Source organism: Brachycentrus maculatus, unplaced genomic scaffold (assembly GCF_059751285.1).
Source record: "Brachycentrus maculatus isolate JH-2025_06_01 unplaced genomic scaffold, ASM5975128v1 h1tg000117l, whole genome shotgun sequence".
Lineage (NCBI taxonomy): Eukaryota > Metazoa > Arthropoda > Insecta > Trichoptera > Brachycentridae > Brachycentrus > Brachycentrus maculatus.
In genome coordinates this window covers 2460214-2473615 of record NW_028280870.1, presented here as the reverse complement: position 1 = coordinate 2473615, position 13402 = coordinate 2460214, and the positions used below count along the sequence as shown (strand labels likewise).

Here is a 13402-nt window from a genome sequence, read left to right as displayed (position 1 = left end):
AACGAATTATCTTAATCCTAGTATTAAAAAAATATGTGAAAACATAATTGATAAACCACCTCAAATCATAAAGTATAACATGGTGAAGAAAAAACTTAAAGTTCAGAAAAATATGAGGTGTGGATGAGATGGATGTACTAAGTGATCTCTAGGTGACAGTGTTCTCGGGGAGGTGCGACTATCAGTCGGGATAATAAAACATCAGCAAGTCGGTGAGGTGTCAGTGCCATGCCTAGGAGGGAAATGTTCCATTCATTAGTGTGTGCGTCACATAAACATGCCAGCAGTACAATCACAGGAAGACATTTTTTTCTCAACCACCCAGTTTCAAAGCTAACTTTGTTGAGATGAAAGGCGGTATCTATGATGCCATAGGGCGATACAGAAGGTACCTACCTCCTAATTTAGATTCTCACATGCTTTTGTTTCCAATTTTCATAGCTTCTATAGTAAGTCGAGCTAGATTATTTGAAAGATTCAAATGCCAATGTCGGGTTGTAGTCCTGTGGTTAGTGTCGCGGACTCTTGAGTCAGAGTTTCTCGGTTCAAACCCACTCTAACACAATTTAATACCAATTTCTAATAATGAGCCGATCAAGATCACAGATATAGTGTGAAATTGAAGTATTTTTGTAAATAATAAAAACACAAATATTTCCCTTTCTTTAAATTAAAATTAATTAAAATATATCTAATTGTAGAGTATTATACCGACCAAATTAATCAAATTGAAAGAAATAAACTAATATAACGTTATTATGCGCAAAGGGTCAAATATATTCTACAAATGCATGCCTTTACAACATTTTCCATCCGATATAGATAGAAAAATAAATTAAATGGATAGTCCACCTGTGACCACACCGCAGGAACGTGATCAATCAGTTTACACAATCATCAACCACAAACTTCTAAAAACACAGTGCAAAAATATAATCCATGCAGGTAAATGTGATATCTCTCAAATAAATAATTTTGGATTATTTTTACACACTCAAAATGAATCCTCGTCTAGTTTTGCGGGGAAAATAAATCAACGGTTTAAAAACAAAATACACTAATGCCACAAAACACAATCATGCAGTGAAGTGTCGAATGCTGCCCCGCCGAAGGCACCCTACTCAAAGGAAACATTTCTCGTGTAATGACTCCATTACTTCGGCTCTTCCCTACATTAACGGGAACGGCTGTCCCTCGGAACGTAGACCGGATAAGAGCCCGGATAACGGGACTGCGTCACTCGACAAAAGCTAAAGTGCACACGAACAAAACAAAATATCTATCTATTCCACGTAACATTAGTCGTTACTCACAGAAATAGGAATCCTTCTCCATTTTTGGCTCAGACTTGCCTGTACTTGTGTTGGCTGTGAACATTTTGAGAATATTTTACATCTCAAAATAGCTCTCTCTCTCTCAACGACACTCAAATATGCAATAAACAACAGGTAACACAAAAACAGCGGAAAATGTCTCCACTACTTTCCAATATTCATATTTAACTCTTACAAAAGCAAATAAACAACGATATGAAAATTTGGCCACAATTTATCGGTTCGTAAGATTCCGTCAACTAGAAGAACAATTATAACAAAATGCAAAAAAGGACAATATGAAATGGAGAATGGTCAACTGAAAATGATGAAATGAAATAAGTTTTCTAGGCGCAAATGATCCGATCCAGAATACTGAAGGATGAATAAACGGAACCATCAAAATAGCAATGGATGCAAAAGAAAGACCAAGACAACGCTTTAGGGGATGAATCCTGGGGGAAATCCTGAAATATAAATGAGTTAGAATATCATCGGAGGATTAGGGAGGACGTTAGAGGGGGTACTTACAGTGCATGTATTCCGGGGGGCGCGGCTTGAGGGGCCAGTGCCAGCCCTGTTGCCGCATTCGCTCCAGAAAGTACAGCAGCTGCGCTTCAGGAGTGGCGAAGGTCTTCTCGTGATGGCGACAGTACAACCTGCAATCACCGATATGCTCAATCAAAAGTGAAGCGAAATTCAACAAGATTTTATCGATACCTCAAAATAAAAAAGGTGAGCTATACCCGCCTCCGTGGTGTAATGGTTAGTGTATTTAGCTACCGTGCTGGAGGTCCCGGGTTCGATTCCCGGGGGGGTGATAAATAATATTTGTGATTTTACACACTAATATTTATTTAATATTACCCTGGAAGATGATCACTCCTGCGCCAAGCCTGAAGCGCAGGAGTGATCACCTTGCCTTCATGTAAGTAACGATCAAGATAACACTGCGTATATGATGCAGTGCCCTATGCACCATTGGGTGCGGATAAGGGTTAGAAGAAGAAGAAGATGCAGATATAAAATTTACATGCATAATCATAAGTAACCACTTAATTCTCAGCTTACTCAATTAAAAATATCACATTTTAATTTAAGTTTACTTAGTAAATACCACTATTTGTTTAATAAATAGTGCAATTTGCTAAGTAAAACTTAAATTAAAAATTAATAGATTTTACCAGAAAGTGACTGATTAATGAAATAAAGAATATCAAGTTATTTTATTTTTTATTTAAAGAGTTTACATAATTTAAAAGTCATCCTGTTAAAAAAAAACACAACAGAAGCAATATAAATTGTGTAACCGGCGTGGGTTACGTGCGATGACTCTCAAAAATGTACACGCCTGGCCTTCTTCGGAATCTCCCAACTATGCCACCGTTGTAAGGGGTGACGTTCCAGACGGCCCCGCCGTACCGAGTTACCGAGTAAGCTGGATACGGACGGAGGTGAATGGATGTATGAGCCGGGAAGAGCGGCACTGGACCGACAAGTCAACCTCAATAGCCCTGATAAGGGCTTTCCGAAACTGGTCCGTGAATCGGTATAATGAGGCGAAGCGGTCCAGGCTGGCGGCGCGGCGAGTCGTCCAAGGAGCGGGAGCGGAGAAATGAAACACAGGTTTCAACAGTCACACCAGAACTGGTTTATTACCAAAAAATGCGCCCTCTATATACCCGGCCGTGATCGCGTACCGCCCGACAGTGGGAAAGTACAGCCAATCAGCGGCCGGGGGAGAGAGACAGCCATATCTCTGTCTCTCTCTAATGGGCACCGGACGGGCTACACTTTCATACCGTACCGGTGCCGTTCCAACAGTTCGTTATTACATTACAATTTACAAGTTTATTTTATCAGTAATCTATTTATACAACTTAACATCTAGGCGCATTTAATATTAACATTGTCTTATTCTTTCTTACATCTAATACATTCTGTAAATACATGAGAAATCGGTAGAATCCATAGAGGCCCTTCTTCGGGTCGCATTCCGACGGGCGACCGTTTCGCTCGCCGCCAGGCGCCTGGAATTCTTTTTCAGGGCCGCCGTACGGGGTGTGCGATCCGTCCGTAACACTCCCCCCGTGCAGCTAGTCTGCACCTAAATTCTCGGGGACGGGTCGCGCGCCTTCTCTTCTTATTACCGCGATCTTTGCGGCCGGCCTGGTGTAGACCCCCCTAGGGGTCTTTACCTCCACGACTCGTACTTGGCCGTCTGCTGCTTGGTCGGCTCGGGTCACTATTCCCCGCGGCCAACAGTTCCTCGGCAGGTTCGGGTCGACAATTACGACCATGTCGTCCTTCTGGATCGGAGGCGCGGGATCGCGCCATTTCTTCCGTTGGGCCAACGTTGGGAGATATTCCCGCAGCCAGCGCCGCCAGAACATATCCGCGGATCTCTGGGCGATCCGCCACTGTTTGCGAAGGCAGGCTCCTTCGTCGTCTTCGTCGTAATGCGCCAGCGTGGGGTGCGCATTAGCGGTTCCGATGAGCAGGTGGTTCGGGGTGAGGGGTATAGCTTCCTCGGGCTGCAGAGTCACCTGTGTAAGTGGACGGTTGTTAACTGAATACTCTGCCTCGGCCAGTATCGTTTTCAGGGTCTCCTCCTTCGGAGCCTGTTCGTTTAAAGTCGCCTTGAGAGCTCGTTTTACCGACCTAACGAGCCTCTCCCATGCCCCACCCATGTGTGGGGAAGATGGCGGTATGTATTCCCATCTTATGTTCCGAATTGTCAGCTCCGCCAACAATTTTCCATCCTTCCGTAGTTCCGTCACGGCGTCGCGCATCTCTTTGTCGGCGCCGTGGAAATTGGTCCCGTTGTCGGAGTACAGGGCGATGGGGCACCCTCTCCGGGAAATCATCCGCCTCACTGCCATTATCGTGGAGTCCGCTTGCAGTGAGGACGCGAGTTCTAGGTGGATGGCGCGTGTAACCATACACGTAAAAAGAACGCCATAACGTTTTTCCCGTCTTCGGCCGACAGTCACGGCTATCGGCCCGAAGAAATCTACTCCGCAGTGCGCAAAGGGCGGTGCGCCGTACGCAAGCCGGGATGCGGGCAACTGTCCCATCAGTGGGATCCTTGGTCTGCTCCGAGCTGTCTCACATGTCTGACATTCCCGTGATATTTTCTTAGCGGCGTCCCTCAGCCGCAGGATATGATACTTCGTTCGTAGGTCTGCTACAGTTCTTTCTGTTCCTGGATGTCCACCTTTCTTGTGGACATGTTCAATCAATAGCCGCACATATCGGCATGCTCCGTCGAGGACGGGTGGGGCAGTGAGGCCTGCCGCGAATTCGGACGCGGCCTTAAGGCGTGTACCCATTCGTATTATTCCATTGCTGTCCAAGTACGGCGTCGCGGCGTACAGACGGCTTCCGGGCGGGCTTCCCTTTCCCTCCCGCAGCATTTGCAGCTCGTCTTGAAATGAGCTTTCTTGTGACTTCCTAATCCACATGTTTTCAGCGTCCTGCATCTCCGCGGCGCGCAACTCAAACCCCCCTCCGGGTTGTCCTGTGACCGAGTGCCGCCGGCATCTGGAGATGAATCGTAGTACCCAGGCGGTCGTGCGCACCAGCCGGGTCCAGGAGGAGAACCGCTCCACCTGCGGGAGGGCCTCCTCGTTCCTTGTGTGTCCGACAAACTGTCGAACCGGTTTTTCTTCGAGCGCTTCTGCGCTTGGTCTCGTTCGCCCAACTTTCTCTGTGGGCCATTCTGTCTCTTCCTCCCTCAAGAAACGCGGGCCCCCAAACCACAGTCCGTCTCTTGAGAGGTCAGGGGTCCCCTTGTCGCGGGTTCCAATGTCCGCCGGGTTTTCCTTTGTGGGGACCCATTTCCATTCTTCACGCGTGGTCAACTCATCGATCTCTCCCAATCGATTGGCCACGAACGTTGCATATTTCAAAGGATCATTGCGTATCCAACACAGCACCGTGCTGGAGTCCGTCCAGTAGATCGTTCTTACTATCCTCGCCTGACTCTCCCTTTTGATGGTGGCAGCCATCCGTGCCGCCATCAGTGCCGCCTGTAGCTCTAGGCGCGGTATGGAGAGCGGCTTCAGGGGGGCCACTTTCGATTTGGCCATCACGAACGCCGCGTCGCCGGCGTTCACAAAGTAGGCTATCGCACAACAAGCCTGTTCAGATGCGTGGCAGAAGATGTGCAGCGTCACGAGTCGCCCTTTAGACTGTAGCACACATCTTGGTATTCTGCATTCGTTGTTCTCCATCAGCCGGCGCCACTCTGACCATCTCTCAGAGTGCTCCGGCAACAGCGTCTCATCCCAGCCCGTCTTTGATCGCCAGACGGCCTGTAGGATAATTTTTGACCGCACGGTGAGGCACGTAATAAAGCCGACCGGGTCAAAAATACTCATCGTCGCGCTCAGCATTTGGCGCTTGGTGGGGTTCTCGGGGATCGAGGCCATCTCGGTCCCATATTCGAAGAGAAACGTGTCGCTCCTGGGGTTCCACATTAAACCCAGGACTCTTTCCGTTGTATTTGCTTCTCCTATTCTGATGGCATTTTCCGCCTTTTCCTTTTCCGCAATGCCTTTCAGGACTCCTGGCTTATTAGACGCCCACCTCGTGAGCTCAAAGCCTCCCCTTAGGAGCACCTGCCTCAGGCCATGTATGAGGGATGCGGCCGCTTCTTCGCTGTCGGTCGCATCCAAATAGTCATCCATATACATTCGTCCTTGTATGGCCGCCGCGGCGGCCGGAAATTCGTGTGCGTACGTTTGGGCGACCTTGTCGCGGACAAACTGGGCACTACTGGGCGAGCATTTCGCGCCGAACATCATCGATGTCAACATGTACGTTTCGGGTTCATCCCGGCTATTCGTTCGCCACAGGAACCTTTGCGATGGCTGGTCAGCTTCATTGATCCTAATTCGCAGAAACATCTCCTTGATGTCTGCGGCTACCGCCACGGCCCCTTCCCTGAATCGAAGGAGGTTCCCCAACAGCGAGGACAGGAGGTCTGGTCCTGTCAGTAAGTGGTCATTCAATGACGTCCCCCGGTGCTGGGCGGCAGCGTCAAATACCACTCTTATCTTACCCGGCTTGTTCGGGTTACTCACAGCGAAGTGAGGTAAATACCACTCCCTCGGGTGGTGCACATTCTCTTCTGCGGGGTCGAGCTTCACAGCATATCCTTTTCCAATATATTCACTTATCTTGGCCTTGTAAGCCGCTGCCAATGCCGCGTCACGTCCTAGCTTCCTTTCTAGAGAGTGAAGCCTGTTCAAGGCTGCCTGGCGATTGCACGGCAGTACGTCTCCGTCCCGAGCCCATAATAGCCCGGTCTCCCATTGGCCTGACGGGAGCTGTCTTGTAGTATTCTTCAAGAGTTCCAATGCGCGCTTATCGGTTGCGCGATTCCTTTCGGCGGTGGAGACGCCCAATGACTCCACGGCGAAGTTTCTCTTCAATAGCTCGTCCAACCCTTGCTCGACCCGGTTGTTTGGCAGATTGAAGTTGGGGTGTACGGTACCCCCGTACGTTACTGGCCCCAGTGTGGTCACTATGGTCAGCTGACCATCCTCCCGAAGCACTGGAGTGTCGATCGGGAACATGAGAGACGCGTTATCGAGGCCGATCAGCATCTGCGGTCTGATGACGCGAGCTCCAGTCCGCGCGGGCGCGCCACTTTTGTGTACAAGGTCCAAGTCCTTGATGGTCCTCGCCCCGATCTCGAATTCCCCGTTGTGATCACTTATCAAGGTCACCGTTACACGCTGCGACCTGTGTGTGTTGCTTTGTCCAGTCGCACCTTTTATCGTCAGATTCCTTGCTATCCCCGTAGCACCTATCGCGCGGGCGACACCCTCCTCGAGGAGGGTCACAGACGCAGCCTCGTCCAACAAGGCGAACACTTTTGCGGTCCCCCGCGGTCCCTTCAAAGTAACCGGCAGCACTTTGAATGTGACCGGGACCTCACAGTCATTTGTCCACAGCACCTGCGCATTGTCCACAACTTCCTCACTTTTCACGGCTTCCGCGGCACCATCCGTGCGGTAGTGCAGGATTCTATTGTGGTGTCTCCGGCAGATTTCACACTTTCTTGCTTCACACTCGGGCACCCTGTGCCCTGATTCCAAACACTGGAAACACAGTTTGGACAGCCGCACAAATTCCCAGCGGTCGTCCACGGTCTTCTTCTCGAACCGTTTGCATCGGCGTAAGTTATGCCCGCTGGCCTTACAAAATACGCATTCCTTGTCACTCGTCGTGTCGCGCGTCGCAAACACGTGACTCCTTGGCTCGACGCGTCGAGCGTTCTCGCGGCGGGCGGGCTCGGCGCACTTGTCGCGCTGACCCGCGCGCTCCTTGTCTCTGTTCCTCGCCACCATTCTGAACAGACCTCCGTGGCGCGTGATGCCGGCGGTGATCTCGTCAAGCCAAGCGGCGAGATCGTAGATACTGCTCCTCGTCTCGCGGCGGCGATCGCGGAACCAATCCCACCGGAGTTGCGTCGGCATCTTGGCAACCATCTCCGCTAGCAGCTGCGGGTTGTCGAGATAGCAAGCGTCCATCCCGTCCACGGTGGTGATGACGTTGCGTATCGAAACCGCAAAATCCACGACTGCTTCATCCGCGGGGTGGTCGGCGAGACTCGGCATCCTCCGGGCGTCTTCCAGTATCTGCGCGATGATGAGTGTCGGGCTGCCGAAGGCGTCCTCCAGCGTCCGCAATATTTCCGACACGTTGCGCGGATACAGTAGCAGGCCTGCTACCATGTGACGCGCACGCCCTTCCAGTGCGCGCGCCAATCTTCCGATGTTGTCAGCGTCCCCTATCCCCCATCTCTCAGTAGATTGGAGATATGCCGCGTTGAAGCGGCGCCATTCCCTCGGGTCTCCGCTGAACTTGGGCAACTCCGGCGGCTGCCCCGACCATCGAAAGTAGTCCCCGCCTCGGGGTGAGGGTTCCGCGTAGATTGCTCTTCCGTCATCTCTGCGGTGCCGTTCGTCCGGTCGAGCTCCGTCGACCCATTCGCGTACCGGGTAGCGATCGCGTTCGTCCGGTGCGCGCCAACGCAAGCCAGAGGTTTCCATACGCCTCGGCTCCGCGTTGCCAGTAGGCGCCGGGCCATGTCCCCCGGGCGCTTCTCCTCTGTGGCCGGTCAGTTCGTCCCGCGATTCCCCAGCGAATCGCGTAGGTTCCGGATCCAACACCGGAACCGGTAGAGCTGCGGCCGATGTCCTGAATCCCGTTCTGGGCTGATTGGCGGCGTCGTCCTGCCGCGTTCGTAGGTGGGTGGATTGTTCGACACCCGCGATAACCTCCCCCCCTGGGGAGCTTACGTTAGCTGCTGTGCACTTCGACAACAGCTCACGGAGTTGCTGGAACTGCCTCTCGTTGCTGGCGGCTAGCTCCGCCATCTGGCGGCGCAAGTCGCTACTCGTATCAGTCCGGACTGAACTGACAGAGTCCCGATCCTCCTCACGGCGCTGCTCTTCGGGCTCCATGGCGACGTTGCGTCCCGACCTCAGGGATGCAGGCATCGTAGCTGGAGACTGCGTTGAAGGATCCGGCTCGAAGGACCAAAATGTAACCGGCGTGGGTTACGTGCGATGACTCTCAAAAATGTACACGCCTGGCCTTCTTCGGAATCTCCCAACTATGCCACCGTTGTAAGGGGTGACGTTCCAGACGGCCCCGCCGTACCGAGTTACCGAGTAAGCTGGATACGGACGGAGGTGAATGGATGTATGAGCCGGGAAGAGCGGCACTGGACCGACAAGTCAACCTCAATAGCCCTGATAAGGGCTTTCCGAAACTGGTCCGTGAATCGGTATAATGAGGCGAAGCGGTCCAGGCTGGCGGCGCGGCGAGTCGTCCAAGGAGCGGGAGCGGAGAAATGAAACACAGGTTTCAACAGTCACACCAGAACTGGTTTATTACCAAAAAATGCGCCCTCTATATACCCGGCCGTGATCGCGTACCGCCCGACAGTGGGAAAGTACAGCCAATCAGCGGCCGGGGGAGAGAGACAGCCATATCTCTGTCTCTCTCTAATGGGCACCGGACGGGCTACACTTTCATACCGTACCGGTGCCGTTCCAACAGTTCGTTATTACATTACAATTTACAAGTTTATTTTATCAGTAATCTATTTATACAACTTAACATCTAGGCGCATTTAATATTAACATTGTCTTATTCTTTCTTACATCTAATACATTCTGTAAATACATGAGAAATCGGTAGAATCCATAGAGGCCCTTCTTCGGGTCGCATTCCGACGGGCGACCGTTTCGCTCGCCGCCAGGCGCCTGGAATTCTTTTTCAGGGCCGCCGTACGGGGTGTGCGATCCGTCCGTAACAAATTGTTTTAAAAAAACTTATCGTTATGTAAACTAAAATAATAAAAATATAATCAATGATTAAATTTGGTCTTTTATTGAAGAATTTCCAAAAAATTCCAATAAAAGCGTTAAGTGGAAAGCGAGTTAAGTTCGGTTATTTATTTTATGCAACGCAAACAAGTGGAAACACACGAGCATTGCTTGGGTTGGCACGATACGACGCGTGCGCCGTCCACGAACACTGCTCATTAAAAATCATTAAGTGGTTAAGAGGATAAGAGCAGCAGAAAATCCGGGTTCGAATACCAGAGAGAAACGACAATTTTTTTCTGTGATATGAGGGATCCATAATGCCATAGTCAGTTTTCTTTCTTGGTTTGCTAAAAATTTCATTTGATAGCTGAAATAGCTCACTCCTTTCAAGAACGTCATAAATCAAAAATCGACAATTTTCTGTTGTGCATGTTTTCGGAATGCCCAGAAAATGTACTATATCCCAGCGAAAGAAGCATAATTTTAACTTAATATTTACCCGCTACAGGGCAGAAAGTGTTGTTATTGCATTTTGAAGAAAAGGTATTGTTTGATAATTTTTTTAAATATACTAAATATTTTTCAAATGGAAAAAAAAACTTTCAGGTTTTACCTAAAATGATCTGTTGCACAGTAAAAAGTTCAATAAGTGGCTTGATATTTATTTTTAATACATTGTGTTATATTTTTAAACTTTAAAAACGTTCTCCTGAAAAATCAAGTTTTTTGATTTATGACGTTCTTGAAAAGAGTGAGCGAAATGTGGTCAAACCATATGTTGGCATGCTGTTTTCTGCCAGTAATAAAGAAATCTACCATTTGGTTTGAAAAGTTATTTAAGATGACATATAGATGGCAGTACTATGTCCATTTTATAGATAAATTTATGTATTTGCTTATAAAAGCATCTTCCTTATATGCCCATACCCTATTGAGGTAAAAATCCACTTGCCACACGCCATACTCGTTTAGAGGTTTAGAGAACGTCTGGAAAGACCGCTAGTTTAAAAGCATTAAGTGATTAATATGTTTGTAACCAAAATTTGTCAAAAATGACAAGTTAAAAGAGCGACGATATGCGGATAGAGATAGTGTGGTTTACCATTCTGGGTGTATGCGCCAGCGCTTCCCCCGGAAGTAGTGAGTGGCGTTGTTGCCCTTGAGCCGGTTGCGGTGGATATCATCCTCGGGACGCAGCGTAAGGCGCTGGAGCCCGTACGGCTCCGGGAGGGCCACCACCAGACTGAAGGGAGACCGCGGGATACTCGTCCAGTAATACTGGCGCCGTATACGAGATACTCGTTTCTGCAGATACATAACACACAAATATACAACAGGACCTTTAATAAGGTGTAGTGATTTCAATATGTGCTCGCAAGCACCACATTCAACAGTATGAAGGCTCCCTTTAGATCAAATTTGTATTCAGTGAAGACCAAATTCTGCCTATATAATATCTGCATTGCTCTATTCTCTTATACGGCTATAAGACATGTCACCTTACAAGGGCCCAGAGCAGCAGTATGCTCAGCAATAAGAATAGATGCCTGCGAAGAATTTAAGGTGTGCGATGGTTTGACTTTGTAAGGAATGAAGAAATACAGCATAGGACGCAGTAACCCATAGTCACAACTGCAGCCAAGAAAAGGCGATTCGGTTGGATAAGCCATGAACTTTGCAAGCCTACCGAAAGCCGGAATCGAGCTTGCCTCTTTTACAAGACAATCTGACGGCAGTTCTTATCTGAACTTTGGGACACGGATTTGACTTGGAAGGTTGCGAGGGAGCTGGGGGGCCGGAGAACAGCCTGGAGGCAGTTTGTGGATTCCATATGCCCCACATGAGGAGCGGATATGGTTAAGCAGTAGTATTAGACATCATAATGTACATAATATATATCATTCTCAATGACTGGTACGTATACATGCTATGCCCAATCAAGGCAGATACCCAATCGTAATGTATACATGCCTCTTCTATCATGCTATATACCTAAAGCAACGCAGTATGGGAAAATGCAGTAAAGACAAATTATTATTTTTTTTATTTAAATATATGTGTGATAAGATATGTAACTACATTAATCAATTATAATATTTTGAACTTAAAACTTACCATATTATCAAAATGATATTTAACCTGCATCCATTTGCTGCCGTTTGATTGGCTAATTATTTCACTACGAAACTGCAAAAACAAAAATACAAATTAATCTTTAATATTTAAAAAAAAAAAGTCAGTCAAACACTTGTGTAATGTTCCCCATTCTGCCCATTATTGAACATCCATACTGCATTCATTTTTGAAAGATATATATGTTCAATGTTGATTGTTGGATTGTATGCTAGTTAGATTCGATAGGTGTGCAATTTTGGCTAGCGGTGCTGCCATTATTTGCCAACGGTAAACGTCAAACAAGTGTATGAAGTAATCACTTAAGCCAGATTCCAGATAATAAGCCCTGGGATGCTCAGACTTTCATATTTTTTCATTAAAAATAAAAACTATAGATGCTACTTCTCAAGTTCAGACACCTATAATATTAACATAACTGTGTAATATCTGTGGGGTAAATAATCCAGTGTCTGATAATAACAAATAATAAAAAAGAATTATCTTTGGGATTATTTCCACAGATGTCAATAGTATGACAAATTAGCTGCGTTTTAAAACATGTCAATACTCGGTCAGGAGAAATTGCGGTTTGAATCATGAATACTGGACTGGCACAAACTGTGTGCCAAATGCTCGATGGGTATTGTCAAAAGTGTTGCAGACTGGGTAAAGAGTTGATAATGTAAGTACTCAAAGAAATACCTGGACCAGCTCTGGATTGAAATCCCTCGGACCTCGATCATCGTCCATTAGCTCAACTTCCAACATGTCGACACTGTTGTAACTCGGCTTCAATATTCCTTTGAACTAAAACAAAGTAATATTGAAGCAATTCATTATTTTTGAAGAAATAGTTTGAAACAACAATTTGACACTGAATGCAGAACTATCCAAAGTCACAAACCCGTTTTTTCATCAACCTGACCATAATTAGCTTACTAATTAAGGTTATATATTAACACACTTAGGACGGGAAAAGTATTTCTACCCGTTCGGTTGATTGATGCCTAAGGACGATAAGGGTATTTTTACTTTCTGCGCCGGCCTCATTTCAAAGTCAGAAAAGAAGGAATTATTTGATCTTTTTATTTAAATATTATGTACCAATCTCTTTGTTAAGGTCTTAACTATATGTACACAATTATCAAATCCTGTCGCCATCGGTCCGTAGGAGTAATAAAACACCTATCCGAAATGTGTTTATCACAAGCAACCGCAAACCCAATTCCGATCTATACAATGTTTTATGGCATCTCCCGCTCTCTACCAACAGTTTGTAAAAGACACTTTTAAGCATTTCCCGCAAACAATGTGTTAAAAGCATTGTTAGCATCGCAAACAATATGTTAACTTTGTGGTATGGTGGTCCCTAAATGTCAGGACCTTCTCTCGAGGAATTCTTTTTACTGCAATGATACATTTTTGACAAAAATAAATCAAAGATAATACAAATAGAACTTACTACTGGCCGGAGGTCCGGATGAGTTAAGATGAACCCATTGTTAGTTACTATGAATGCATAACCATTTACTCCTAACTGAAAAATAAAGAGAAGAACATTAAAACAACATTTGGAGTGTGTCGACAATGTTAATTTCAACATTTTGAGTGTGTCCAAATACT

At 47.1% G+C, this 13402-nt stretch overlaps 1 protein-coding gene across 6 annotated transcripts in view; it reads right to left on the bottom strand.

Annotated features, from left to right (window-relative positions):
- The window catches only part of stj (voltage-dependent calcium channel subunit straightjacket), a 57605-nt gene that overhangs the window by 28189 nt on the left and 16014 nt on the right, over positions 1–13402 (bottom strand). For 4 of the 6 annotated variants that reach the window (XM_088259522.1, XM_088259525.1, XM_088259524.1 and 1 more), the window contains 6 exons: positions 13242–13316; positions 12482–12586; positions 11780–11851; positions 10767–10969; positions 1845–1972; positions 1314–1367 (listed from right to left, as the gene is read on the bottom strand). In XM_088259522.1, the coding sequence (XP_088115648.1) occupies positions 1314–1367; positions 1845–1972; positions 10767–10969; positions 11780–11851; positions 12482–12586; positions 13242–13316 (637 nt within the window). The remainder of the gene's footprint in view (positions 1–1313; positions 1368–1844; positions 1973–10766; positions 10970–11779; positions 11852–12481; positions 12587–13241; positions 13317–13402) is intronic. The other 2 variants (XM_088259526.1, XM_088259527.1) reach the window with 1 other exon arrangement.